Source organism: Pyrenophora tritici-repentis, chromosome 1 (genome assembly GCF_003171515.1).
Source record: "Pyrenophora tritici-repentis strain M4 chromosome 1, whole genome shotgun sequence".
In the NCBI taxonomy this organism is placed as follows: Eukaryota; Fungi; Ascomycota; class Dothideomycetes; order Pleosporales; family Pleosporaceae; genus Pyrenophora; species Pyrenophora tritici-repentis.
In genome coordinates this window covers 1,061,923-1,087,512 of record NC_089390.1, presented here as the reverse complement: position 1 = coordinate 1,087,512, position 25,590 = coordinate 1,061,923, and the positions used below count along the sequence as shown (strand labels likewise).

General features: G+C 54.6%; 10 protein-coding genes across 10 annotated transcripts; 4 read left to right on the top strand and 6 right to left on the bottom strand.

Moving 5' to 3' along the window:
- Positions 1 to 26: 26 nt before the first annotated feature.
- Positions 27 to 2,778, bottom strand: PtrM4_004170 (fungal specific transcription factor domain containing protein; the record flags this gene model as incomplete). Its single annotated transcript, XM_066102710.1, has 6 exons — positions 27 to 413; positions 458 to 1,433; positions 1,478 to 1,653; positions 1,698 to 2,194; positions 2,240 to 2,613; positions 2,660 to 2,778. The coding sequence occupies 6 exons, from the start codon at positions 2,776 to 2,778 to the stop codon at positions 27 to 29; spliced, it is 2,529 nt and encodes an 842-aa protein (XP_065964912.1).
- Positions 2,779 to 3,816: 1,038 nt separating this feature from the next.
- On the top strand, positions 3,817 to 5,784 carry PtrM4_004160 (MhpC, hydrolase or acyltransferase (alpha-beta hydrolase superfamily); the record flags this gene model as incomplete). Its single annotated transcript, XM_066102709.1, has 4 exons — positions 3,817 to 3,981; positions 4,436 to 4,693; positions 5,004 to 5,075; positions 5,209 to 5,784. The coding sequence occupies 4 exons, from the start codon at positions 3,817 to 3,819 to the stop codon at positions 5,782 to 5,784; spliced, it is 1,071 nt and encodes a 356-aa protein (XP_065964911.1).
- A 430-nt stretch (positions 5,785 to 6,214) lies between these two features.
- PtrM4_004150 (Periplasmic protein TonB) lies at positions 6,215 to 9,433 on the bottom strand (the record flags this gene model as incomplete). Its single annotated transcript, XM_001930437.2, has 1 exon — positions 6,215 to 9,433. One exon carries the CDS (start codon positions 9,431 to 9,433, stop codon positions 6,215 to 6,217), a length of 3,219 nt encoding a protein of 1,072 aa, XP_001930472.2.
- Positions 9,434 to 13,523: 4,090 nt separating this feature from the next.
- Positions 13,524 to 13,941, bottom strand: PtrM4_004140 (uncharacterized protein; the record flags this gene model as incomplete). The annotated part of the gene is made up of 4 exons (XM_001930435.2): positions 13,524 to 13,609; positions 13,679 to 13,714; positions 13,814 to 13,856; positions 13,918 to 13,941. 4 exons carry the CDS (start codon positions 13,939 to 13,941, stop codon positions 13,524 to 13,526), a joined length of 189 nt encoding a protein of 62 aa, XP_001930470.1.
- Positions 13,942 to 14,377: 436 nt separating this feature from the next.
- On the top strand, positions 14,378 to 15,420 carry PtrM4_004130 (bromodomain associated domain protein; the record flags this gene model as incomplete). The annotated part of the gene is made up of 3 exons (XM_066102708.1): positions 14,378 to 14,447; positions 14,506 to 14,643; positions 14,699 to 15,420. The coding sequence occupies 3 exons, from the start codon at positions 14,378 to 14,380 to the stop codon at positions 15,418 to 15,420; spliced, it is 930 nt and encodes a 309-aa protein (XP_065964910.1).
- Positions 15,421 to 17,406: 1,986 nt separating this feature from the next.
- Positions 17,407 to 18,072, bottom strand: PtrM4_004120 (mitochondrial 54S ribosomal protein mL58; the record flags this gene model as incomplete). The annotated part of the gene is made up of 1 exon (XM_001930433.1): positions 17,407 to 18,072. The coding sequence occupies one exon, from the start codon at positions 18,070 to 18,072 to the stop codon at positions 17,407 to 17,409; it is 666 nt and encodes a 221-aa protein (XP_001930468.1).
- A 284-nt stretch (positions 18,073 to 18,356) lies between these two features.
- PtrM4_004110 (beta-Ala-His dipeptidase) lies at positions 18,357 to 19,833 on the bottom strand (the record flags this gene model as incomplete). The annotated part of the gene is made up of 2 exons (XM_001930432.2): positions 18,357 to 19,658; positions 19,705 to 19,833. 2 exons carry the CDS (start codon positions 19,831 to 19,833, stop codon positions 18,357 to 18,359), a joined length of 1,431 nt encoding a protein of 476 aa, XP_001930467.1.
- Positions 19,834 to 20,424: 591 nt separating this feature from the next.
- On the bottom strand, positions 20,425 to 22,501 carry PtrM4_004100 (glycosyltransferase family 8 protein; the record flags this gene model as incomplete). Its single annotated transcript, XM_066102707.1, has 4 exons — positions 20,425 to 20,700; positions 20,754 to 21,456; positions 21,499 to 22,421; positions 22,469 to 22,501. The coding sequence occupies 4 exons, from the start codon at positions 22,499 to 22,501 to the stop codon at positions 20,425 to 20,427; spliced, it is 1,935 nt and encodes a 644-aa protein (XP_065964909.1).
- A 451-nt stretch (positions 22,502 to 22,952) lies between these two features.
- Positions 22,953 to 23,192, top strand: PtrM4_004090 (uncharacterized protein; the record flags this gene model as incomplete). The annotated part of the gene is made up of 1 exon (XM_066102706.1): positions 22,953 to 23,192. One exon carries the CDS (start codon positions 22,953 to 22,955, stop codon positions 23,190 to 23,192), a length of 240 nt encoding a protein of 79 aa, XP_065964908.1.
- Positions 23,193 to 23,617: 425 nt separating this feature from the next.
- PtrM4_004080 (PhrB, Deoxyribodipyrimidine photolyase) lies at positions 23,618 to 25,585 on the top strand (the record flags this gene model as incomplete). The annotated part of the gene is made up of 1 exon (XM_001930429.1): positions 23,618 to 25,585. One exon carries the CDS (start codon positions 23,618 to 23,620, stop codon positions 25,583 to 25,585), a length of 1,968 nt encoding a protein of 655 aa, XP_001930464.1.
- Between the last annotated feature and the right edge of the window lie 5 nt (positions 25,586 to 25,590).

The following is a 25,590-nucleotide window of genomic DNA, read 5'->3' as shown; positions in this document are numbered from 1 at the left end:
TGTCGTGGAACCATACCACGTCAGGCTCAGCGCCCTCCATTCATGGCACCTTGATTGAACTCGCTCGTCCCATGACCGGTGTTGTTTGCGAAATCGGGAAGCACACCATTCATACTGATGCCGTCCTCGTAGCCGGAAAAACCACCAGTCATGTCTGCCCAATCCCATTCAAGAGTCATGGGCATCTTCCAGAGGTCCTGCGGTACGTTGTTGAAGGTCTGATCAAACTGGCCCATGCCCGTCATGGTGGCGCTGATGTTGGAGCTGACGGCGTTGGCGTCTCCGCCAGTCGTCATTGGAAGGGGCTGTTGCTGTTGGAGCATCTGGGCAGTGATGCCTGGTGAACCGTATTGGCTCATCTGGATGTTCGGCTGCAGCGAGGCGTGCGTAAAGTTGGGTGAGAAGGGAAAGGGCTAGAATGTTAGCGGCGAGTTGACGAAAAGGATACTAAACTTACTTCGTTGAAGCCGTGGAAATCCGGGTTGAAGATCATGCCTTCCGATGTAGGAGGTTGTGGTGTCGTGACTTGCTGAGGCGATGAGTGAGACGTGCGAGTCTTTGAGAGCAACTCAGCCGCAGTCGCTTCAATCTGTGCGTCTTGTTCGCTATCACCCTGCTTCCTCTTTCGTCGCGATGCGTGTTCGCGGTCTGCCTTCTCTAGCACAATAGTAGCAATGCGCTCAAACTCGGCACAGACGGTGCACATGCGCTTCACACTGCCGCTTCCTTGGTCGTCATTGAGCATGTTTAGGAAGTTGACGACAAGCTTCATCAGCTTGAGATCTGATCGCGATCGCGTGTCTTGCGGGTTTTGTAGGATATTCGCAAACAACGTGACGAGGGCGGTGACTGGGAAGTAGATGACTAACCAGACACATGACAGGTCGCCCTTGGGTATGTACTTTAACAAATGAATGGAAGCACGAGCGGCCTGCACGCACAACTGGGCAGACATGAACACTCGGGGGTTGAGCGGTCGCGCATTCAGGCCTTGTATCGCAAAGTTGGATAGTCGGCTTGTCCAGTATCCATGGTGCACGCTCATGCGATGGATGGTGGTCAGGCAGTTGTAATAGCCAAGATGCAACACGGCGACTTGGAGGATAAGCGGCGTATGCGAGGATTTGATGTCGTGTTCTGGGCGGAACTCCAGAGGGATACCGTCCTTCCAGGCTTCCAGCTCCTTGTCCAGCTCGCCAATGGTGTTGAGAAGCTCACCATCGGTCTGTTTGGAGGCCTTTACCGAGTATAGGCCCTTGTAGACCTTGCTCTGGATGACGGAAAAGGTGCACATGAGGCGGAAGAGGTTCATCGTTCCCTTGCCGTCGGCCAGCGGGATGTTGCCGATGTTGTCTGGTGGAGTCTCGCTCGGTAGCTCGACGTTCATATCGTCATCGTCTTGAACAGGGGGTCTGCCAGATCGAAGACAGATACTGGAAAAGTTAGCGACATCACAGAGGCTTGTAGAGGAACCTACTCTTTATCCAACATGTACGCAATCCAAAATACTCGTCTCCGTTGCTCCACTTCGGCGGCGTTGAGACTGAAGTTGGCGCCCTTCTTGTGGAGGCCGATACTGTGTGCCAGTCGCATGGCGGTGGCAACGAAGAAGTAGGTAGGCTGAGGATTTGGAGTTCCTAACAAAAACAGACCCTACGGATGTCAGCGGGTACATGCAGGGCTTTCACTTTACATACCACTCCCAGTAGAGCCTGCACACTCAGTAGGTCTGTATTGCGCATAGTAAGCTCGACCATAACACTCATGGCATTCTTCAAGTATTGCCACGCCTTCTCATCCTCCTCGGCCGGTACAAGATTACTCATGACACGGAGTCGATGTGCAAAGGCCAAGGCCACGTTCAAACTAGCCCACCACCCAGAACCTTCGTATGGGTCTTTGGAGTAGTGTTTATCCACCAAGTGCATGAAAGTCGGCTCGTGGAACAACGGGAACATGCAGTTGAAGTTCTCAAAGTAGTCCTTTAGCAAGGATAGCGCCTCGTGTTTGGGTGGTAATTGCTTGTATACGCGTCGCTTGAAGATGTCTTGGAATACGTCCGGTCGCCATTGGATCCACTTGTTGTCCTCGACGGCAGCTGTGGAGATCATATCGCGGAAAGAGTTGTCTCCCGTCTTTTCATTCACCCATTGTATGCCTTTGGGTGAGAAGATGGAGAAGCCGGATGATGAGCCTAACCAGTCAGTACAACCAACATCGCAACCACTCGCCTACGTACCGATATATCTTGTCTCGCCGCAGTTGTTGGTCACCAGCGAACACATCATCTCGGCAAGCGCGTCTTCATCCTTGTCCTTGTTCTCGGCATCCTCGTCTGGCTCGGGCGAGGCGGTGCCACTTCTCGGACTCGGTAGGGCCGGCTGTGCGGGCGTTCCATTTGTCGTCGAAAGGCCGCCAGTATGGGCTGTAGAAGCCCTCCTGTCGTCTATGCTGTTCCTGGGTGTTGCCGACCGTCCCGCTCGTGCCTCCAACCGTCTTTCTAATGTGGCCAGATCCGTGCTACCGTCGTCGTCTTCTGGGAGGACACCCGACAGGCGCATCAGCGACTCCATGCGCGCAAGCCGGTTCTCGAGCCCTTCGATGTATTTGGCACTGCTCATGTCAGTTCGGGGTTGTGCCGGTATATCCGGGCACCTACCCTTTCGGCGGTTGCCGTTTCTTCTCTACCTGGGTGAAGATGCATTCGGTCTTGTAGTTCTGGCAGTGTGTACACGAAGGCATCTTGCCGTCGCACTTGATCTTCTTCTTCCGGCACATGTCGCACGCCTACAGCTGTCAGCAGGGCCCAATGCACACCTAACCGTACGTACCCGTGCAATGCGCCGCCTCTTGGGGTCGCTGCTGTCGTGGTCGTCCATGTCGTCGTGTGCAAACATGTTGCCGGCCGGCATCTGCGAGGGATCAAACGTGCCGCTGCCAAAGATGCGCGGTGGTGGAGGGTTCATCATGGGCGGTCCCGGGGCATAGAAGCCATTTGCCGAGGAATTCATGTCGTCGAGGTGTTGTGGTGTCGTCAATGGCGGGTTCGTGAGGCGATGATGCGATGCGTCCCTGGTGGCTCTCCGGGGCGCGGTGTTGTTTTGTGAGGGCGGATCTGGTTCGGGCTATATTGGGCAGGGAGGGGTCTGCGCAAGATGAAACGCTGCCGACTTGCACATGTACAGGGAGCGGAGGCTTTCTGTCGCAGACTAATCGACTACTGAATCGTCGTCGGCGGTGTACGGGTGAGGCAAAAGCTTGTTTAACCTGCTGCAGTCGTGCATCGCCCACCGGTTGTGGCTGAGATTGCGGTTGTAGAGAGTAGTCGTCTGGGGGAGATGAGACGCTGGCCTGACGTCCCAGGAAAGAGGCCTGGAGCATCAGCAACTGCAGGGCTGACTGTGCCTGTCGCCGAGAAGCCACCTCGTCCGTAGTTCGCGCGTCGTGCCAACGATGCTTGAAGCGGTCTAGTCGAATGACGTTGACATTGACCCTGGATATGCACGGGAGAGCTCCACAGACGAAAACCAGTCCATAGCCACGGTTTTCGACATGCCTAAGTGCTTCGAATAGACGTGCCCAATAGACTTGAGCACTCCATCATATGATACCTCTCTACGCTAGTACGTTCCCACACATCTTGTCTTCGATGCGCTACCGCGGTTAGATGCCGAGCAACGGTACCGGTGCTTGCGGGGGATGCCGCCAGATGCTGCTGCGCCACCGCCTTGTTACATCTTCACTCTAACATTAGCCCGGTGCTAACGACATCTCCAGTTTGAGAATCGCGCCATTCTTCACGCACCACGACCAGTCATGGCACCACTGACTGCAGAAGAGCTGCTCAAGCACCCAGAATATCCACACACCATCTGGGACCTCAAGCCAAGCCACAAAGGCAAAGCTGTTGTTGCCAAAGATCGTGGAGGTCCCTTCAATATCGCTTATGAAATCCATGGCCATGGCGATCGACACCTCGTGGTAAGTGGTCCCACATTCCATATCACCATCAACCTCCAACATGATGCGCTGCACATCAGGCAACAAGGAAGGCTTGGGGTTTGGCTGGGGTGCATTTGTAATGTTGCTGCCTTACTTCCACCCGTGCTGCCTGTCACTGTTTCGTTTCGGTTGCATTGACCGTCTCAACTTCTTTGCACAGTCTCAGCTTGCCGAGCGCACATGCACTCTCTACAGATGCAAATGGTCATCGGGCATGGGCATCTTCCACGACTGAGAGTCAAGCATGGAATACCTCGTCCTCGGCTTGCCCTTAGCTCGCCGTTTGCTCGCCGTTTACTTGTCGTTTGCTCTTCACATTGCTGTTTCTGGATAGACTATATATACAGCCAACCGGAAGATCCTGGCTTGTACGGCGGTCCGAAACACTAAAAGGCTTTTTGTGTCTGTCAGCACGGCAACTAACATGATGTAGTGGGTCATGGGCCTTGGAGGCATGAAGTACGGATGGCAACGTCAGACCAAGGACTTTGCTCATACCAAGGGCGATCAGTACTCGTCGCTGGTAATCGATAATCGGGGAATTGGAGACTCGGATAAACCCACTGCCCGGTACTCGACGTCCGAAATGGCAAAGGACATTGTTGAAGTCATCAACCACATCGGCTGGACTGGCGAGCGCGAGATCCACATCATTGGCATCAGCATGGGTGGCATGATTGCCCAGGAACTTGTAAGTGCTCATTTGATTGTCGTCGTCAGCAGCATCAATGCCTGGATTGTGTGCTGTTCAGTCGGATGTCGGAAGCTGTACCTTCCGGTTGACCATCACAAATACATCCTGGTTTCAGGCGCTAAGGGTTCAAACACCTCTCAGAGCACCTGATACCAGGCATCATCCTGCAATTTTGGGCGCACTCGGCTTCTGCATGCTGGACCCCGCCCCCACCTGTTTGCTTCCGCCGCACGTGCTCGATCGGCGCGCATTGACGATCATCTGCATTCCGGCCATACTTCCGCTTTGAGAAGACTGACATTCCCAGGCCATGCTTATACCGCAAAGAATATGTACACTGTCGCTAGTCTCGACGGCTTCTCAGTTGTTTAGAACCACGGTAAGCTTGGGCTGTTCAACAATGTTCTGGCCGCAATCGGCTATAAGATCGGCATATAGTGTGCAGTCACTCAATAGCTGCATCGATGATACAGGCTAACGTCGTCACATGATTGATGGGCTGACTTTCGCAGGGCTTCCTAGAAAACCTCATTAATCGCGCCAACCTCTTCATACCCAAGTCTCTTGATGCGCAGATTGAAGGCGTCAAGAAGAATCTTTACACCCAGGAATGGCTCGACGCGCCTGACACTCTTGAGCCTGTGGTGGAAGCGTTTCCTACGAATGGCGACCGCTTTGCAGCAAATGAGCTCTGGAAACGTCAGCACCCAGAATACTTTACCAAGGCTGGTTTCATGCTACAAGCCGTAGCCGCAGGTTGGCATCACAAGAGCCCAGAACAACTACAAGAGATTGCGAACAAGGTAGGAAAGAACAGAATCATGGTTGTGCACGGAACCAAGGATCGCATGTTGACGTTTCCGCTTGGTGTGGTGCTTTGGAGAGGACTGGAAAAAGGCGAGGGCGTCACAGGCAAGGAGAATTGGCTAGGCATTGAGGAAGAAGAGGACATCTGGGAACAAGGCGAGATTGAGAAGCACTTCATCAAGGGCCAGGGTCACGTGCTACCGGTAGAGATGCGACAAGAGTTTAATGGATGGGTTAAGGCATTGATCGAGAGGGGCGAGCGACTCAATAAGGGATTGTAGAAACACGCATACACACATACACATATACATACTAGAATATAACGTCACTCGCTTATATCAGGAAGAATCATTCATTCCGGTGATCTACCACTCACTCCCAACCAAGGGAAACAAGCAAGCAGGAAAAATACGGGGGTATATAATTATCCACAACACACCATGCAAGAACCCAAGATAGAGCAAAGGATAAAGAGAACCTTTGTAAGCATAACCCGGAATGTAAAGTCCCTTTTTTGCACAAGCACGCCGAAGACCCCGTATCCACAAGAAATGGCCGCTCATGAACAAAAAGAAACACGGCCGTGATGAAATCCAGACACGATCACGTATCGAGCAAAACAAAACAAAACAAAAAGATCCAGACGTTGCAGGTACATGAATAGAGCCCTAGGGCTGAAACAAAATAGCAAATATGTGAAGAATACACAAATCAAAGCATGGACGGGTCCAAGGTTCCACCCATACTGTCCATTGTCTTTTCGAGCATATCGAGATCCATCATGGTGCCGGGACCATAATCGGGGAAAAGCATCATGTCTTCGCTGTCCATGGGAGGGAGCATGACGCCAAGGCTTTGTAGGTCCTCGGAGAGCTGCATGTCCATTGGGATAGCATCACCGTACATGCCCACGGCCCAGGCATCCGGCATATCCGTGTCCTTGAGGTCGAGATTGATAAGCAGGTTGTCGTTCTCGGAGATATCGGACTGCCGGGTGGATGGCGTGTCCTTGGCTGATGACTCGGGTGTAGTGGACGGGGATGCGGGTCGCGAGCGGAGCGCCCAGGCATTGTCCTCATCCTTGAGATCAAGCACTGTGAACGGACGGTTGGCATCGAGAGCTGCAAAAGTGTCCTCGTAGGAGTAGTCAAGGAGTGACATGGGTAGCATTGGCTGTTGCTCCTCCTCCTTGACCGCAGGCTCGGGAGCTGCGACTTGCTGCTCCTTTGGTGCTGACTTGGGAATACTGGCCGGTGTAGCCTTGCCGCGAGCACCCGAACCAGGAGTGCCCACCTTGGTCATTGCCTGGGGCGTCTTGAGCAGATTCGCAGACGGCGAGTCCTTGACACCTGTTTGTGTTGGCACGCGCACCATGGCCGGTGCCTGCTGGCCAGCAGGTGTGGTAGCATTGTGCGAGGCGCCAGGGGTTTGATCAGATTTGATACCTTGTGCGGGACGTGGGGCAGCAGGCGCGGGCTTTGGAGCCTGCTTCGCGGCATTGGGGTTGATCTTTGCTTCGCCCGTCTTCTGGTCAACGTCAAGATAGTCGGCCATGGAGTCCAGCGCAAACTGAAGAGGGTTCTCAATCTTGGCATGGATCTGGCTGTGCGTCTCCAGTTCAGCCTGGGTGTCGAAGCCTCGTACAGAGTACTCGCAGCCCGCATCGTTGCATCGGAATGTCGGTCGTTGTGGTAGTTGCTTCTCAGGGGGTGGCTGTCTTCTGAGCTCTGGGGAGTTACTCGCACCTGAGCCAATTCGTGGAGAGGCTTTGGCCCCAGGAGTGGACGACTGACTACCTGCTTCGAGCTTCGCGCGCTTCTTCTCCGGCAAGACGAGGTTCGTGACCGGTCTCGCCCCCTCAAAGTAGTGCGCTGCGCCGTGACCGGAGTCTGCGCCAATGGCGAATGGCGGTCGGTCGGTGGTGGGCGCAGAAGGAGCCTTCTGGTTGCGGTTTTGTTGTTCTACGATCTTCAGATTCGCGGCATTAAGTTGGGCGGGGGCAGTCGAACCCTGGGACTGGGGCTGCTGAGCAGCCGAACTCTGACCCTGCGCTTGCTGCCTCACCTTCTCCATGATCTTGAAGCTAAACTTGATCGTCGCCCCCATGTGGTTCTTGAACTCGTCCACTGTCAACGTGACCTGAGGGTGGAGCGTACCGTCGGCCTCGTTCATCTGCTGGAACAGAAGCGCGCGTGATCGCATAATTTGGCGGATGACCGGTTCGGGCTCGGGGGTGTCGTAGGAGGCATGGAATATACGCAGTGCTTGCTCGACACCCTTCAGTCGTGCAAAGTTCTCCTTGATTGATCTTTGTAGAGGCAATCGTAGCTGCGGGGGCAATTGCACGGTGGGCCTGGGCGGGAGGCTCTTCTCGACTTCCTCTGCCATCTGCTTGTACTGCCTGTTCCTTACCGGGTCCATCATTCTTTGCTTCAGTTCCTCAGGGCTGAGCGAGGGTCCACGTTGCTGTTGCATCTTGTTGTTGGACGCGTCTTGAGCCTTTAGCAACTGTGCCTTGTACTGAGTATGTTGTGTGGGGGTTAGTTTGGTCAGTTGCTCTGGTGTAAGGTCACCGTGCTGGGACCTCGAAGGAGCCATTGCTGGAGCTTGAGAAGCAGGCTCGGTGTTGGGCTCTGTCTCATCCATTGACCTCTTCGTGCCCTTGTTTCCAGCGTTGTTAGCAGGATGGGGTTGCGCAGGCTGTGGTGGTGGCGGTGGCCTGGCCGCGGGCTTGGGCTGAGGTGTAGGTTGTGTAGGGGGCGGCGCTGTGGGTGTACGGCTGGGCTGCTGCTGCTGCTGGACCGGCATGGGAACCTGCTGTCCTTGGTTACGCTGGGCTTGTTGGTTGATCAAAGCCGACTGTGCCTGCTGTTGCTGTCTCTGCTGCTGGAAGCTCTTCACCTTGACCGATATCATAAAGTTCCGTAGTTGTTCATCCGACATGTTGGCTTGAGGCTGACCGGCCATTCGCGCGCGGAAGTTTTGCAGTTCCTGTGGCGAGACCTGAAGGGCAGCCATGTTCTGCATGTTCTGTTGCTGAGGCATCCTCATAGGACCTTGGTTAGGGTTTGCTGGCGCCTGTGGAGCGAGTCCCTGGCCTCCTTGTAGTGGAGGTTGGACTCCAGGTGCACCGGACTGTCTCACCATGTCTTGGAAGTGTAGGACTTGAAGCATGAGCAATTTCTGGTTGTCAACACCCGGAACCAGGTTGGGATTTTGACTTGCCCAGAGCTTGAGTTGCTGCCAAGTCCTGACCTCCTGGGGAAGACTCTGTCGGATTTGGGCGTTGAGGACGTTTGGAGGGAAGGGCTTGGTATCGGTGGCGTGAATGATTCCAGGGTTGGCTCGGAGAAGATTAGAAGCTGCTTGAAGGCGTTGTTGCTGATTCACCATCGGTCCACGCTGAGCGCCCATTGGGGGCTGTGGTCCAGCACCGGGCTGTTGCTGCGCGAGGTTCATACCAGGCCGGCCCGCCATGTTTTGCATGTTAGGGCCACCAATCATTTGGCCAGGCATGCCCGGCGGTATTTGCTGCTGCTGATTAAAGGGCATGTTTGGCTGGCCAGCGTTTGGTTGACCGGGCGGGAAAGCACCGTTTTGCATATTGCCGCGACGGCTGAGCATATAGTTCTGGAGAATCATCCTGAATTGGTGCTCCGGTACCTTGAGGAGCTGTTGCCTGGCATTGGGATCCAAATCGGCTGGCATCATACTCAAGCGGTTTTGCTCGGATAGCGATGGCTGGTTCGCATGTTGGACAGCAACGGCTCTTTGCTGCGCCTGACGCATGAGTTCTGACAGGTTGGCGTCGCCCTGGCCGGGCTGAGGAGTCATGATCGGAACGTGAGCCTGGGGCTGGCGCTGTTGCTGTGGAGTTCCTGGAGGGCCCGGTTGCCCTGGGGGAGGCATTGGTCGATTGAGCATGGGCATGGCAGGACTCGCTTGTTGCGAACCCTGGGGCAGGTTCAAGCCGCCAATCTGACCTTGAAGTAGCTGGTTCTGCTGGTTACGTGTCTGAATGGCCTGTTGCTGGCGTTGTTGCTCCAGACGCGCTTGTTGTGCTTGCTGGACCTGAGCCTGAGCATGCGCTTGTGCTTGTTGGACTTGTGCCTGGCGATGAAAGGCTTCGGCCTGACGCTGTGCCATGACATTCTGGGGTTGGCCCGGCTGGGAGTTTTGAGCCTGGAAACCGCCCATCTGGCCGGCGTTGTTAGGGTTGTTGCTTGCGGGAACGACAGTGTTGCCTTGGTCCTGACTGCGCATGGCCTCCATCTGGCGGTTTGCAATCTCAGTAAAGTCAAACTCCTGGTTGGGCTGGCGCTGGTTCATAGTCATTTGCTGGCCTTGGATCCGGTTTGGCTGGGCAGCGCCTTGCATCGCTCCGGCATTCTGGCCAGGAACCTGCTGGTTGAGGGCGCCTCGTCGATAGAGCATTTCGGCGTGTTGTCGGAATCGGAGAAACAGAGGATTGATGCCCTGAGCGAGCAACTGCTGCTTCTTATCCTCGGGCCAGGCGCGGATGTCGGCTTCAAACTTGACCCTGATCTCTTCCTTGCAGGATTCCATAATCTTCTTGGCAAATTGATTGATGATCAACTGCTCCTGGCGGTTCTGTTGGTTTTGATTGGGCTGCATATTTGGTTGTTGGGTGTTTTGGCCTTGGTTCATGTTGGCGGGGTTGGCGCCGTTGACGCCCATGGAAGAGCCCCCTTGAGCCATGGGGACAGGCGAGACTTGCATGGGGCGCTGGAGCTGGGCGTTGGGAAACGCGCCGTTGAACTGCTGTGGAGTGCCTTGCCTAGGGCCCTGCTGGTTCATTTGCATCATGTGCATTTGGGCAGGGTTCATTCCGTTCATCGGGTTGTTCATCGGGTTGGGAACGCCGCCCTGTAGGCGCTGCTGACGTGCGTTTGTCATCATCATGAGTTTCTGCTTAATGCTGTTGACGTATTGTTCTTTTGAGGCGGCCGACATGAACGTCTGCGTCTCGTATTGGAGGGCAGAACGCATCACCTCGACCTCGGAGAGCTCTGGCTTCAGTAGGCGGTACGAGGTGAAGAACTGCAGCGCAAGTTGGCCGCGCTCTTCTGGTTGGGTTGTCTGTTGCCATCCGTTTGGAATCTTGCCCTGTTGCTGCTGGAGGCGATAGTGCTGGATGAAGTGGTGTAGGCCCGCAGAGGCCCGGCCCTGTTGCATGCCGTTCTGCTGCATGTTGGGGTTGTTCATGTTGGAGCGCGACAGGCGGAGGGCGCGCTACGTCGCAAACTGGCGGCAGTGCGAGAAAGAGTCACGGCGGTGCAGAGCCGCGGATGTGCAAAGGACAGCCGCACTCATGCAGGACAGGAAGATGCGGTGCGTGACGGTCGGTGAGACGGGTACAGTGTCGAGGCGTGGTGGTGGTGGTCAAGTCGAGGCGACGGCTTGTCGAGACGGCGGGCGTTGGCTGGGGCTCTGGCAAGACGCGACTCCAAGCTCGACGCAAGTATCAAGGTCGTCAGTGTTTGTAGTAGAGAGCACGCAGGCTCTGGGGGACGAAGATGGAGGTGGAGAGGGCCAGCATGCAGCCAGCACGGCGAGTGAGGCTTGGAGTGTGAGTTGAATGGCGAGGGCTTGAGTGATTGATCGACGCGGACAGGGCGGCCGGCTTAGCGCAAGCACCCAAACGATGGCGCCTAAATTACGCTGTAGCAGCTCTGACGACCACGGGTAGTCTTGATGACGGACAAGGTGCATATACTGGATAATAGTGAACTAGATCAAGAGGTTGCGCACAAGTCGATGGGGGCAAGGGTGGCAGAGACTGCAAAAGGCGTTGCAGCAACTACGAACAGACAGATGGGAGGACGTGGGCAAGTACGACCGGGCGCGATTGCTCTGCTGGACCATAGGTGGGCCGCACCTACCTGCTGAGCAAAGGCACAGGGCACGGCCACCATGCAATGCAGGGATCATGCGTTAGCCGCAGCCCATCTTCTAACGGTAGGGTCCGAGAGCGACGGGGGAGGTGCGCACAGCTGCCAGCTGCCCTCTACAACTGTCACCCCCATCGCGCCTGCTCTGCGGTGAGCAAAGTAGTGTCATCAGCCCCTCTTTCTCACTCAGCCCAGTCAACATGACATGGACTTGTCGATAACGATACATGTTTCCCTCACCCTCCCGCTTACACTCATGCCCGTCACCTGAGTGCTCCCGCGTATCACCAGGCTTTCACAGCCGTCTTGTGGTCGAATGGATGGCGGAAGACTAGCGCGACCCGCCAAATCTTCCGCACGACCAGCGAGCAGGAACAAGTGACGATGCACATTTGATCCTCTCTTCCCCGCCCACCTGCCGGCCTATGCGCCTTGGTCGTGCAGTCGCTCGCATCGCGCTGCTCATAGCCCAATATAGCCTTTGCATCGTGTTTGACAACTGTGGCAGCTTTGCTGTGTGCACCGCTGCGTGTCGAGCCCAGAGGTTTCATCCCAAGCTCAATTAAAGCCTGGTCGACGGTCGCCGCCTTTGCTTTTTCCCACTAACACGTCTCTTGCTAGCCATTTTGGCCCGCCTGCTCTGCGTCCGTCGCTGATCAGGCCCATGACGGCCGTAACCTTGTTCTCAAATCACCTCCTCCCGAGTCCTGGCCAGGTCCGCCGGTGCCTCGTCGCACCGCTCCCGCACATTGGCTGCCTTGGTCGATAGCCCGTCATCTGCACCACAGCCTCTGCCAGGCGTCGTCAATACGAAAAGGCCTCGTCCCTTGCATGGAGCTGCCAAATTGCCTGGGCAGAAGGCACCGCAAAGGGGCACGCCTGGCTCTGGGTTCCAAGAGTTCCACTTCACCTTTCCCCGTTGCCCTAGTCCGACCATGGATCGTGAGGGACTAGCCATCTTACAATCTCGCACTAACACGCCGCCCGCCAGCTAATGCCTCTCTCCACCCACACCCGTTCCGAACAACGACGCCGCTGTCAAAGCAGTCACCTCGAGTTCCCAGTTCGCCGTCCCATCCCTGACTTTGCTTTTTCTCTCTGATCTTCGCCCGCGACTTTGCCTGCCCTTCCAGCCATGCTTATTACGCCGCTTGACCCGCGCTTTGGGCTCGCCTCCGTCCTTGGCGGCGACGCGCCCCTGTAGTGTTGCGCATCATCGTCAGGGAACCAATAGCTATGCTCGTTTGACACGTTTCTTCACCCGCCACCGCTGCTTCGTCTGCCATGACGCCGCAACTGGAACTCGCCGTTGGCCGTGTTCATAATCTACAAGTACGCCCGCTGGACGCGTCGGACCACCTAGTGTCACGACTAGCGCCGCTCACTGCTCCGTCATTGGTGTAACGCGTCATGTAATCCTCTAGACAGTTTCGCGTATGCTCCGTGAGACGAGTTGGATGAAGTGACGATGCCTATTTCCTTCGGATCATTGCAAACTTTTGTGCCCGGGGCCGAAAATGCGCGCCTCGGAGGCTTGGAGTCCGCCTGACTTTTCTGCGCTGTGATTTATTGTCAATGGATTCGGTATTGACTTCGGGTATTGGACCTGACTCACGTCCATCCGAGGCTTATAGAGCAGTTGCAAGGGCTGCCATGTAGGTATGACTATCTGTTTCCAGCCTGTCAAGAACAGCACGGATCCAAGCCGATCAAGGCGACACTCCTATAAAACATGTAAAGGACGAGATAAACAATGGCTAAGAAATGGGCTGAGAAGTGGAATGGAAGGAATCGGCAGTACTAGACGGCATATAGACGGGTCAATATAATCGCCCGATATACAATGGCTTGCGTCAGATGTACCTGGCGAAACGTGATTCATGCAAGACTAGACCATTAGCAAGCCCGAGAAGACGATGAAGATGGTGGAAGATGCATGTCACTGCACTACAACATAAAGGCGCTTGCGTGATATCGTTTGACTGCGTCTATTCGGCTTGCTGTCGAAGATTACCCAGATATGATACACCTTGATCCCCAGCTAATGTCCACTCTATGCTTCCTGACTGGTCGATACAAAGGAGACTGCGGTTCACAGGAGAAGGCGTTTATTTCTGGCCCAGAGCTGCCGCACGCTCGTCCTCGAGCTTTTGGTAAAATGCGTCACGGTGACGGACGGCGGGAACATGGTAACCTTGGGGAGTGAGTTCAAGTCGCGAAAATGAAAAGGCAAGTGCTGTTGCATCGCCGTCTCTTCACGTACCGTACCACCAGCCATAGCCGGTGACGAGACCAAGACCTGCGGTTGCTGTTAGTCAAGGTGCCAGGATGCGCGTGCGTCTGGAGGGCTCCAAACTGCCCCAAAGACACCGCGCGACCTCCCAAGGTCCTCACTCACCCATGCCAACGGAGAGGTCAAGCACGACCTGTCGTCGGAGCATCTGCAGTCCAGTCATTAGCGTGCTGCCCCGCCTGTGCAAAGCACCCAATGGCTCCACATACACCGGTGATTGGTTTGATTGGCATTGTTGAGTTTGTTTCGTAGAGTGGAGAGTTGTAGTGCGCCGGTGCGGTTGCGGGGATGTGGTGAATGTCGTCGTCTGATAGATGAAGTTGTGGTGGTTCGACGGGAGAACTGCAGCTGCTGACGTAAGACGTCGGTGGCCTAGCGTCCCGCGCCTTGAGCTCCCGACTGAAAGCCAACGGCAGCAGTATAGTGAAAGACAATAGCAGCCGCCCTGACCACACGCACCTCTCCGCCCGCTATTATCGCGAGCACGCCTGCCCGCAATCAATGCGACCGCTCACTCCCGACAGCGCTCTCACTTACCGATAACGCAACCATCCTCGCGTGCACAACGACGACACTCGACGACACCCACACCAGACTCGCAAGACCAGCAGCATATGCCAGGCATCATTCTATCCCCCCAGCGCCAGCAGCGAGGGCGCAACCGCAGGCATGAAGAGGGCGCGCGTTGCGGAGGACGCGCCGGCATACGGCGAACCACACCCCCAAGAGACGACAGGTCGTTCGTGCACTGCAACATACGCAGCCGATCGAGCACATTGCCGACCCCATCAGCGCAGAATTGGACCCCTACGGCGAGAGTAAAGACTTCTTCGACCAGCAATTGCGGCGCGCAATAGCGATACAGTGCAAGGCTATCGGGTTCGAGAGCGCGCGCCCGGACGCGTTGGAGGACTTCCGGGCACTGGTGGAATCTTGTAGGCCTCACTGCGACATGCACAGGCAATTACGTTTGTATGCTGACCTGAACAGACATGAAGAACTTCCTAGCACAAGTGCGGACATCCATGACCAGTTCGCGGCGCACCGAAACGGTAGCACACGACTGGGTCTATGCTCTCACATCCTCGGGCCTGCGTGGCTCTGCCCCCCTCGAACAGCATTTTGACATGGGCGATATTCCGCCATCATTACTACAACCACATTTTGCACCTCCAGCGCCCCCAGAGGCTCCTCCGCCCGATACCGAGTCCTTGTTGGGCCCCGAGCTGTCAGGAAAGGCAGACAAAGAGACGCGTCCGTATATACCCAAGCACTTTCCTGGATTCCCTTCCAAGCACACATACACAGCCACGCCCGTCTTCACCAGCCGTGAGAATGACCCGCGGAAAATTCGAGAAAAGGCCACAGAAGAGGGCATCTTGGCCGAGCAGAGTCTTAGAAAACTAATGGCTGCACAAAAGGCAGGCGTTCAGAAACAAAACGTCGGAAAACGGAAACGGAGTCGGCGCATGAAGGAGAGCGACAAGCTGTGGCAGTCGGCCATGGCCGATCTGGTGGAAGAAGAAACCCAAAGAGAGCGGGACGAAGAGCGGCGACAAGCCAGATTGGATGAAGACGAGGACGGCGATTGGGCCATGTCACGCGATGTGCCAGCGCGGCAGCCCACGACCGATCGGAGCGTTAATCTCGAGGAGGGTGTACATGTCAACTACGAGCAGAAGTATTGGAGAAAGTCTGCCAGCGGTGTCTAATATATGTGCGTCACTGGTCCGAAAAGTCGATTTGCAGCATTTTGATAGCGAGGCGTTTGGGTATCTGCATTTCCGCCTGGTCTGGGGCAATTTTAGGGCATGCGAGCGGTGTTGATCATTCTTTCCGCTAGAAGTTGTTATAAGCTGGTCAAGTAGTAGACAGCTGGCCCCAAGTGGCATATCGTGCGAATTACCGTCATCTATCGATTGCATATCTTGCTGGGTCTTCAACCCTGTAACTCTTAGTACGAATTACAAATAAGCATCTGCATGTGGTCGTCCATTACCAGCTGCGTGTTTGACAAGTTTCCGCTGGTGGTCATGATTTTCCATTCGCACCTTCCTGTCTAGCTTTCCAGCTCTCCCATGCTGTCGTCTCTACACTCAAGCCCCCCGCACATCTAACAGTGGTCAGTTGATGTCTTGTCTGACCTCGGTCACGCCGCCAAGAACTTGCACCCCACATCACTCACCTTCTCAACAACCTCACCACAGGCTCACAAACTATGAAAGTACTGTCTTTTTCCTTTTTTGACTCTTGAATATTGCATTTATACTGCACGAGTTCTTTCAGTTCGCAGTCGCCGAGGTTGATTGGTGGTTTCCGTGGTTTGCCAGACGGGAGAACGTTGATTGCGGCTTCCAGCTCCGAGGGGTGGATCATAGTGAGTGGTGGCGACATTGCGGGAAAGGGGTGTGGAGTTGGTGAGAAAGAGTTTTCGCGGGATAGAGTGATGAGTGATGATGGGGCAAAGAGGCTGGGGGAGAGGTTGTTGGGTGAAGTTGCTGTTGAGGATTTGAGTTCGGTACGTTATATAAATACGAGCACGTTGGCAGCGCGAAATTAACAACCATGCTGACAAAAAAAGGTCCTAGGATCTCTTCGTGAACTCTTATTAAAGAAGCAGGAAAGGCAAGTTTATTTAACAGTTATGTTGTCTTTGCGGAATTATATTTGACTTCTAATAGCAACACCAATACTACACAACCTTCCTACTTGAGGATACCAGAATTAGACACCATAATATCAATCCCAGGTCCACCAATTGTCGAAATTGTGTCCCCACCATCAACGCATCATCTTTCCGGCGCCGGCAAATCCTCAATCTTGTATCTCATCATCGCTCACGCCATTCTACCTAATTCACTCTCCACTACCCCCCTAGACGGCCAAGAAGCAGCCATCATTCTCTTCGACCCCTTACACCACTTCAGTGTCACCCGCCTAGCAGAAGTCCTCATTCAGGTGATGGAATCGAAAATCATGAAAGCAAACAAATCCATCGACTCTCTGAAGCACGATATTTGTGCCACGATAAAAACAGCCCTCCAACACGTTCACATCTTCCGCCCCCAATCCTGGGAGTGCTTACTGGCAACACTACACTCTCTCCCCTCCTACCTGTTCGATAAAGAAAAACACAAGAGTATAAACCGACGCATACATTCCGTTATTCTGGAAGACATGGATGCTTTCACATGGGACCTCCGAAATCATACAAATGCATCGACTACGTTATCCACATCATCCACACGATTGACGTCTTCTCTGTCTAAACTATCGTCTCTTCTCTCCTGTACTACAATATTGACCTCGCATTCTACCACGCCATCGACGTATCGCCCGCTAATACCCACATCCTGGCCACAAGGCACACCCGTGACACGGCTGGCAGTGCGGCGTGTCGAGGTGCTAAAGTTTGCGCCTACAATAAGTATAGAAGAGGCAGAAGCGGAGAGATTGCAACGCAGGGATGTGGTTAAGAAGGGGAGATTCGAGTGTTGGAAAGTAGGGGCTGGTACGAGGGGAGAGGGCGAGGGGTTTGTCTTTCGCGTTGGAGAAGGGGTAGAGATTGAGAGCAGAGGAGGTAATGGAAATGGAAGATAACGTATGTACTGCGACAAGCCTTATACACAACTGTCCATACAGTACAGAAAAATGTACATGCTCTCTCATGCCGGTAGTCTGAAAATACCCCTACCCATTCAAGCGTCCCTCCCCCAAAGCACTCTCCTCCTCCCCCGATCCTCCCTCGCCTCACGCCTCCTAGCCCCCCACTTCCTCCTCGCTTCCTCATGCATACTCTCCACCCTCTTCGCCTTCTCCGGATTCTTCGCAATCATGCCCACGAAAAACTGACTACACCCAAACTTCTCCGCCAGCCGTACTCTTGTCCATGTATCTGGGTCCTGGCGCCGCAGCGTCCGTATCTCCTCGACCTGCGCCTCGCTCAAATGGTACTTTTTCTCGTAGGGTTCGCGCACCGGCTGCGGGAGGGCAGCAGAGGGCCGCGGCGGGAGGAGACTAGAGTCTGACAAGGGAGTACCCGGTGCAGCAATGTTTGACGTTTGTCGCGACAACGATGCCTTGTTTGCGTAGGATTGTGCAGCCGTGATGATTTGTCGACGTTTATCTTGCTTGGGGAGAAATTTGAGTGGGGTATGGTAGACGTTTGGGGCGGACGACGGGGGATTGAAGATGAGCGACGGAGAAGGGCTCGACGGCGTGTATGATGGCGCTTCTGGTAAAGCGAGCAGTTTGCGGTGTCGGCGTGTGGAGGATTCGCAGCGGGTTTGCGTTAGGGGAAGAAGGGACGGTTGGGTCCTTTGGAAGGGGGTAGTGGCGCGGAGGAGTGATTTACATGTCGACATTGTGGGATTTGGGCGTTATGGGCGTGGGATTGCGAGGTTGCGCCCGCAATGGCTGTTGCTGTCGTCTTGCTTCCAAGGCTGCGGCTCCACGCTGAACTTTTTTAGTTGTTCCGCCCCGATGTGGTCAAAGCTGGACTCCTGCACCTCGACCCCTCCAGTGCGACAACATCAATGGAACTGATTAAATTGTATGAAATAGCTTCCAAAACGAAATCACGTTTACTCATTCAGTTTTGGAACGAGATATTCAATATATTCACGGGTATTATCATCTGTTCTACAGACTAATCGCGCTTGAGCTCCGCTGCAACATAGTGCAGGTAGGCGCCGAGTAGCTTCGTGCCTTCAATATAGTTGCGCTTGTCGAGCTTCTCGTTGATCGAATGCGCGGCATCTGTTGAGCTACCCATGGGCAGCAACAAGACGTTCTTGCCCAGCTCCTCCTGGAAAGTGAGCGTCACAGGGATACTGCCGCCTTCTCTTGTCATATCGGGCTTGACGCCAAAAACTCTCTCAACGGCCTTTGCTGCAGCAGTGTAGTTGGGATGGTTGGGGTCCTCTACCCACCACTTTCCGCAGTGTACAACGCTAAACTTCATCTTGTTCTTCGACTTGAGCTTCGCAAACTCATCGTTGATGTGCTTCTCGACGAGCTTTGTGACTGGGTCAATCTCCATGTTGGGCACTGTGCGAATGGAGAACTTTCCAATGACCTTGGCTGGGATGACGGTCTTTGCGCCTTCGGAGTAGAAAGCACCCTCGATGCCGTGAAGCGACAAAGAAGGGTATCGCATCTTGTGCTTTAGCGCATCCTCCTTGTTGTCGTGGATTGTCGTCTCACCACCGAGCGATTCCCTTAGCCCGTCCATGGTAAAGGCGATTGGTGGGTAGAGGGCAGCCTCCTCTTCGGTAAGGGGGGCAACGAGGTCGTCGACGCCCTTGATGAGAATCTTGCCGTCAGGGTCGACCAGCGAGTTCATGATGCGCACCAAGTCGGTCATGGGCTCGTGTGTCATGCCACCGTAGACACCAGAGTGCAAATCTTGGCCAGGTCCAGAGACCTCGATCTGGTAGTAGTTGCATCCACGGACACCATATGTCAAGCAAGGCTTCTCGGTTCCCAGCCAGTAGTTGTCCGAGATGCACACAACATCCACATCCTTGAAGAACTTCCTCGCCTCTGCGCGGATGGTGTCGTCTAGACCCTCCGAACCATTCTCCTCCATACCCTCGAAGCACATGACTAGGTTTACTGGCAGTTCTACACCTGCCTTTTGGTGTGCCTCGATTGCGTTCAGCCATCCCAGAACCGGGCCCTTGTCGTCGGTGCTGCCACGTCCGTACATGCGGTCCTTGTCGTCGATGCTCAGGGTGAAGGGGTCCGTCGCCCAGCCGTCGGACTTGTTCGCAGGCTGAACATCGTAGTGGCCATAGACGAGGACGTTGAACTTCTTGGGATCGTCTCCGTAGCGTCCTAGGAGACACGGTGGAAGGTCGAGATGTTCGCGACCGGGCTGCTTTCCAAGCTCACGGAGCTCAACGGTACCCCCGAGCGCCTTGATTTGGTCCGCGAGCCAGTGGCCCATCTAACAGAGTCAGCCAAGCTGTTGTAAAGTGTGAAACTCCACCTACCTTGACGACATCAGGCCTCCTCTGGTCTTCGGAGCTGATACTTGGGATAGCCACAGCCTCCCTCAGTCTCTCGATGAAGTTACCCTGTAGGGCATCCACCTGCTTAAAGTACGGGTCAAGGTGCGCCATCTTGTCGAGCAGTCGATATAGGTAGGGCCAGGCAGTGTTTGGTAGTCGATCAGGCGTATATGCGTCCACGACAGATCTCTGCAACAGTGATGAAGAGGAAAGGAATTTCCGGGAACGTATCAAGGTGGTCGACGCGCTTATTCGCGGTCTACAGGCTGGTGCTGGTATTAATCGGGCAGGTGCGTGTGTGAAGGCCGCAACCCGAGGGGCAAAGGCAGTGAGGGGCAGTAAGCGGGGCCCGACCATCTTGGTGGCATGTCTGTGGCTGCAGCTGTTCAACTCAGCAGATTGCACCAACGCCAGCAGAGTCAAGCTCTTTAGCGACCGGCCCGAGCGCATGCACGAAATGCTTCCTGCGTCCCTGCATACAGCCCACATATGCGAATCACGCGTCCTAAATTCAAGACTAATCACCAAGCCAACGGTTATGCTATGAGCGCTACGCAATGCATGCAAATGCAGAAACCCCAGTTCGCGCGCAATAATCTCGAAGTATACACTTGTACAAACGGGAACATGAACATAAAGATGGAATCGCCGCCTTCCCGCAAGACATTAGCTCGTAGTATCGTGTAACATGAATCTCTCCTCCTAGGTTGCAGACTGCGTGGGGTTCAGCTCGTCTCCTACAGCCTGGACCTGCTCGCCTTCAGGAAGCGTGGACTGGCTGGTGGCAAAGTCTTTCTCGGCGGGACCATCGTTGGCTCCATCTAATCCAAGAGCATGGGTGGCGCTGGCCTCTTTCTCCCCAGCAATCGAGTGCTCGGGAAGCGCGCGCAACGGTGGGTCTGGATGCTCGTCCTTTTTCAGGTGCTCAAACTCCATAACGGAGGAGCGGCGGAGCTGGTCGAGTCTCTCTTCAGGATTCTATTCGAATTAGTCCGAGTTACAGATCGATGCATAGGAGGCAGAAAACATACCCATTCGGTCTGGTCGGGCACTCCTGTAGCCGAAGGAAGCTCGCCTGCTTGGTTCCTCTCTTCACCCCAGAACATTGGACGACGGACAGGGGCTGGGGTAACGGGGAGACTCGGACGGTCCTCTGCGGTTGGGAAATCGGTCAGGATAAGGCTCTCTCGACGTTGTCTGCGTTCCAGCAACGGTGAACTGATGTCATCCGTGCCCGTGGTTTGTTGCATAGATTGGTTCTTACCGCGTTTTCCGTTTCCGCTGAGGTCCGATATGGCACGAACATAATTCTCAATACCCGGAACGCTGTCCCAAGCATTGACACTGGCACGTTGGTATGACTGCCACTGCTGGTCATTGCCCTGGTCGGGGCTCACGACCTGCTCTGGTCCTCCTGAGACGGCAATCTCGTCATCGTAATGTCTAGTGGAGAAGGGGTGGTTCGATGGGGTTGGGGCAGGGGTAGGTTCTGGGGATAAATCTTCAGCAAATACACGAGTGGGCTTGGGCTTGTCGGCCTTTTGCTCCCAGGGGAAAATAGGCTTGGGCTGGTCAGCAGGCTTGGGTTTGTTGTCTGGAACCTTGTACCACATGTCTGTTGGGGCTTCAGGGTAGGTACGCGGCGCCTGGAAGAGCGAGGGGTTGTCACTAAATGTGTAGGTATGGGTCGGGAGGTTGGCAGCCTCGGGCCTCGATTCTGACGGTGGTCCAGCCCTGGATTGTTAGCACAATCGGCGAGGTTATTGAGAGACATACTTGGTGGCATCCCATTCCATCTCGGGCGCGGAAAACTTGCGTTGTTCTGGGGTAGGTTCTGTCATTCCTTGGTCAATATTCTGTATCTCATCGGCAGGTTCAGTCATAGGAGACTCAGTGGTAACAACCGAGGCCTCGACAGGGGCAGGGGGAGAGGAAAAGTCACTTTGAGTGCTATGTGCCTCACCCGCTTCTTTGGCTGCCTTTTCCCTGTGCAAATGCCTCTGATGTACAGCCCACCACCGCGCTAGGAGCTCTCCATAGACGCCTGTTCCGCCGCTATGCTGGCTCGACCAGGGCTTGTTCTTGCCGATAAAGTGGACGGCCGCAATATCGCGCTTGTAGTGGCGGTAGGCCGGCTCCCACTGGTACTCTGCGTTGGGGGTGCAATTGTAAGTAAACTTTAGTCGCTGCCACGGACGGTGCTCGAAGTACTGGTTCAGTAAGCCTTGGTCTGCGCCGTCGAAGCTGTCGCCAGCCGCAGCCATGGTTTGCAGCGCCCAGTATTCGCCCATGTCGGGCTTGATCACCATGACACCGCTGTTGAAGGCATCTGGCCAGCCAATGTCTGGAGCTGCTGCAAACGACGCCTCAATGTCAAAGAGCTCGTCGAGCGCGCGGAGAGCTACCACATCAGCATCGAGGTACACCAACTTGCGAAACTGCGTCTGCCGCCAGAGGGCAATCTTGGTGAAGGCGAATGCCAGGTCAGGCCGTCCCATAAGATACAGGTTGGCAGTATTGGAACTTCGAATACGCTGGACCGGGATCAGATAGTCGTAGAGCGTCTTGAGCTCACCGATCGTGTCCGCAGAAAGCGTGTCCATGGTGACGAGCACGGCAAGCTTCTTCTTGGTGCCGGCATCGCGCAACGAATTGGCGAGAACCACAGCGCCTGGCAGGTAGGAATCGCTCATAAGAAGCTGCATGCATGTTAGCTCGCGTGCTTGTACCACTACATTTCACGCACCGTAATGTACGCATCTTCCAAGGGCTGCGCCATTGTAGTCGACGTGCAAGGACACAACAAAGTGAGGAGAAGAGTCACTGGAAAATTGAGTCAAAGACAGACGGCAGATAGCTGGTATGCAGGCCGTGTTGTTTCCCCGCAGCAAAGTACCGTATTGAGTAGGCGCCGATCTGCAGTGCAAGTTGTACCCAAGGCAAGTAGCTGCAGCGGTAGTTGCGGCACCCTCAGTCTACTGATAACCCTGAAAGATAATTAGGGGTACACGTCACAGTCAATTCATGAGGCCACGGCCCGTCGGTCAACGGTCAAAGCGCGCACAATTATCTGTTGAGAGATTGTTTTCACACCATAAACCCTGGCCACGAGCTCGGGGAGCTTGGGCCCGCAGCCAGCACTCGAACTAGTTCCCGAGCCCATCCAAACCTTGGACTGACGATGCAGGACCCGCTAACAAGCCGTTGCTGGCTGGACTTCTTTCATCATCATGCGCGAACCGGCCTTGCTGGTGTCCGCCAACGTCGTCTTGGTCTTGGTCTTGTCTTCCGACGCTCCTCCGATCAACTGCCTCTTTGCCTCGTGCGGGGTAGACGCATCCATACAATGTCGTGACCACTCCACCTGCAACGCGTGCCACTACTTCAAATGGCGCGTCACTACCTGTGGCGACAAAATCAAAAGTATACCTACGGCTTCAGCTGCGTGGGGGTGCTGCAGGGACCTGTAAGCTCGACGTTGGACATTCGAGCCTCATTGACACGCTGAGCTGTCACGGCTGCTATTATAGTTCGGGCAGCGCTGGCATCTGTCGAGCTTCGTTTATTCATATAACCAACGATATCACCCCATTTGTTTAGTAGCAGTTATCCACGACTCAGACACTCACACCTCCAAGGAAACTTGGGCTGCTATGTACTTATAAGGCCGATTGGTCTTTCACCTAGACCTAGCAGATAAGCGAGCATTTAGCTTCGATCCATGACAGCATGGATGCTACGCGCCTTTCCGTGGATTGGTTGACAGCATCACGTTTGCTTTTGCGTCCTAGGCATTCATCCTGCAGGCGTTCAAAAAACCCCGATCCAATTTCTTTGCAAGCTTTGTTCACCTCCAGTACGAGCTCAGGGTTTCGCCCAAACTCGACGCAGCCCAATGTCGAAACCGCGGGTCATCTACTGGTTTAGGACCGACTTGCGCCTCCACGACTCCCCAGCCCTCAAAGCCGCCCTGGACCTCAATCCAGCATGTCTCTACCCCATCTGGACATGGGATCCACACTATGTCTACCGCGCTCGTGTAGGGCCCAATCGCTGGCAGTATCTTTTAGACTGTCAGGATGACCTGTCCAAGTCCATCACCAAGCTGAATCCAAAGTCGAAGCTCTTTGTTATCCGGGAAGCTCCGCAGACTCTGTTTCCGAAGTTGTTCAAAGCCTGGAAGATTACTCATATGGTGTTTGAAAAGGACACGGATGCGTATGCTAGGGAGCGAGATGACAAGGTATTGGAGATTGCGAGAAAGTCAGGCGTAGAGGTGGTTGTGAAGACGGGGCGGACATTGTACGATCCCGATGAACTGGTAAAGCAGAATCACGGGAAGCCGACGATGAGCATTACCCAGGTCCAAGCTGCGGGCAAGAAGATTGGCCGGATTCCTAGACCAATACCAGCACCAAAGTCATTTCCCAATCCAGGCGATACTGATCTGAAGTTTGACCAAGAAAGACCAGAAAGCCAGCCAGATGTGAATGCGATACAAAGAGACGGTGATGAGGCGTCGTATACTGCGTTGGCAGGGCCAAACGGTGACTTTGCAGTGCCCACCATGGAAGAACTGGGTCTAAAACCCGCAACAACAGCCCATCGTGGCGGCGAGACAGAAGCACTACGGGCTCTTGATGAGATTATCGCAAATGAAGAGTATACAGCGACGTTTGAGAAGCCCAAGACCGCCCCCACGGCTTTTGAACCTCAGTCTACTACCCTTCTCTCGCCACACATGCACTTTGGGTCCTTGAGCTGTCGCCTCTTCTACTGGCGTGCACAGGATGTAGTTGACAAGTTCAAGGGAAAAGCTTCTCAGCCCCCTGTTAGTCTGACAGGCCAACTTCTCTTCCGCGACATGTACTTTGGCGCACAAGCAGCACTGGGCTACTCGTTTGGTCAGACGTACAACAACCCAAACTGCCGTTTTATACCCTGGCATCTCCCGTCCAAGATCGACACCAAATCGGGCCTCATCACTGGAGAGTACATGGTCGACAACGCAGAAGCAGAAGCCCATTTTCAGCGCTGGAAACACGGCCAAACAGGCTTTCCATGGATTGACGCGCTCATGCGCCAGCTTGCACAAGAAGGCTGGATCCATCATCTGGGAAGGCATGCCGTGGCCTGTTTTCTAACAAGAGGCGGCTGCTACATTGATTGGGAGCGCGGTGCTGAAGTATTTGAAGAATGGCTCATTGACCACGAGGCAGCGTGTAACATTGGAAACTGGCAGTGGTTATCCTGCACTGCCTTTTTCGCCCAATTCTACCGCTGCTACTCGCCCATTGCATTTCCCCAGAAATGGGACAAAGAGGGCAAACTTGTGAGGAAATATGTCCCTGAACTGGCAAAGTTTGACAAGAAATACATCTACGAGCCGCACAAGGCGCCGATTGTCGACCAGAAGAAATGGGGTTGCTTGATCAAGGGTGATGGGTCGGCTGCGGCGGAGGGTAGCATGAAGACGTACCCAAAGCCGATGTTTGACTTTGCGGAAAGAAGAGATATCTGTTTGGCCGGAATGAAGAATGCGTATCATGTCAATCTCTACGGCAACTCGCCCCAAGTTCTGGATGGGTCATGGCGAAAGGTGTTTGAGGATGGTGCTGAAGGGCCGACGGAGGGGGATCAAGGTCCACCGGGCGCCATGGTCAAACATGAAGATGATGCGGATGAAGATAAGCAGGACATCGACGAGCCAATGAATCCTAAACAAGCGAGAAAGACGGCAGTGAAGAGCGAGAAGAAGGTAGCGCATAAGCGGGAAGCCAGCCAGGGCACGCTGGATGGTATGTTTACGCGGAAGAAGAAGAAGGACGGAGACGTGTTTCCCAACGATACGCACTTTGGGTAGTGATT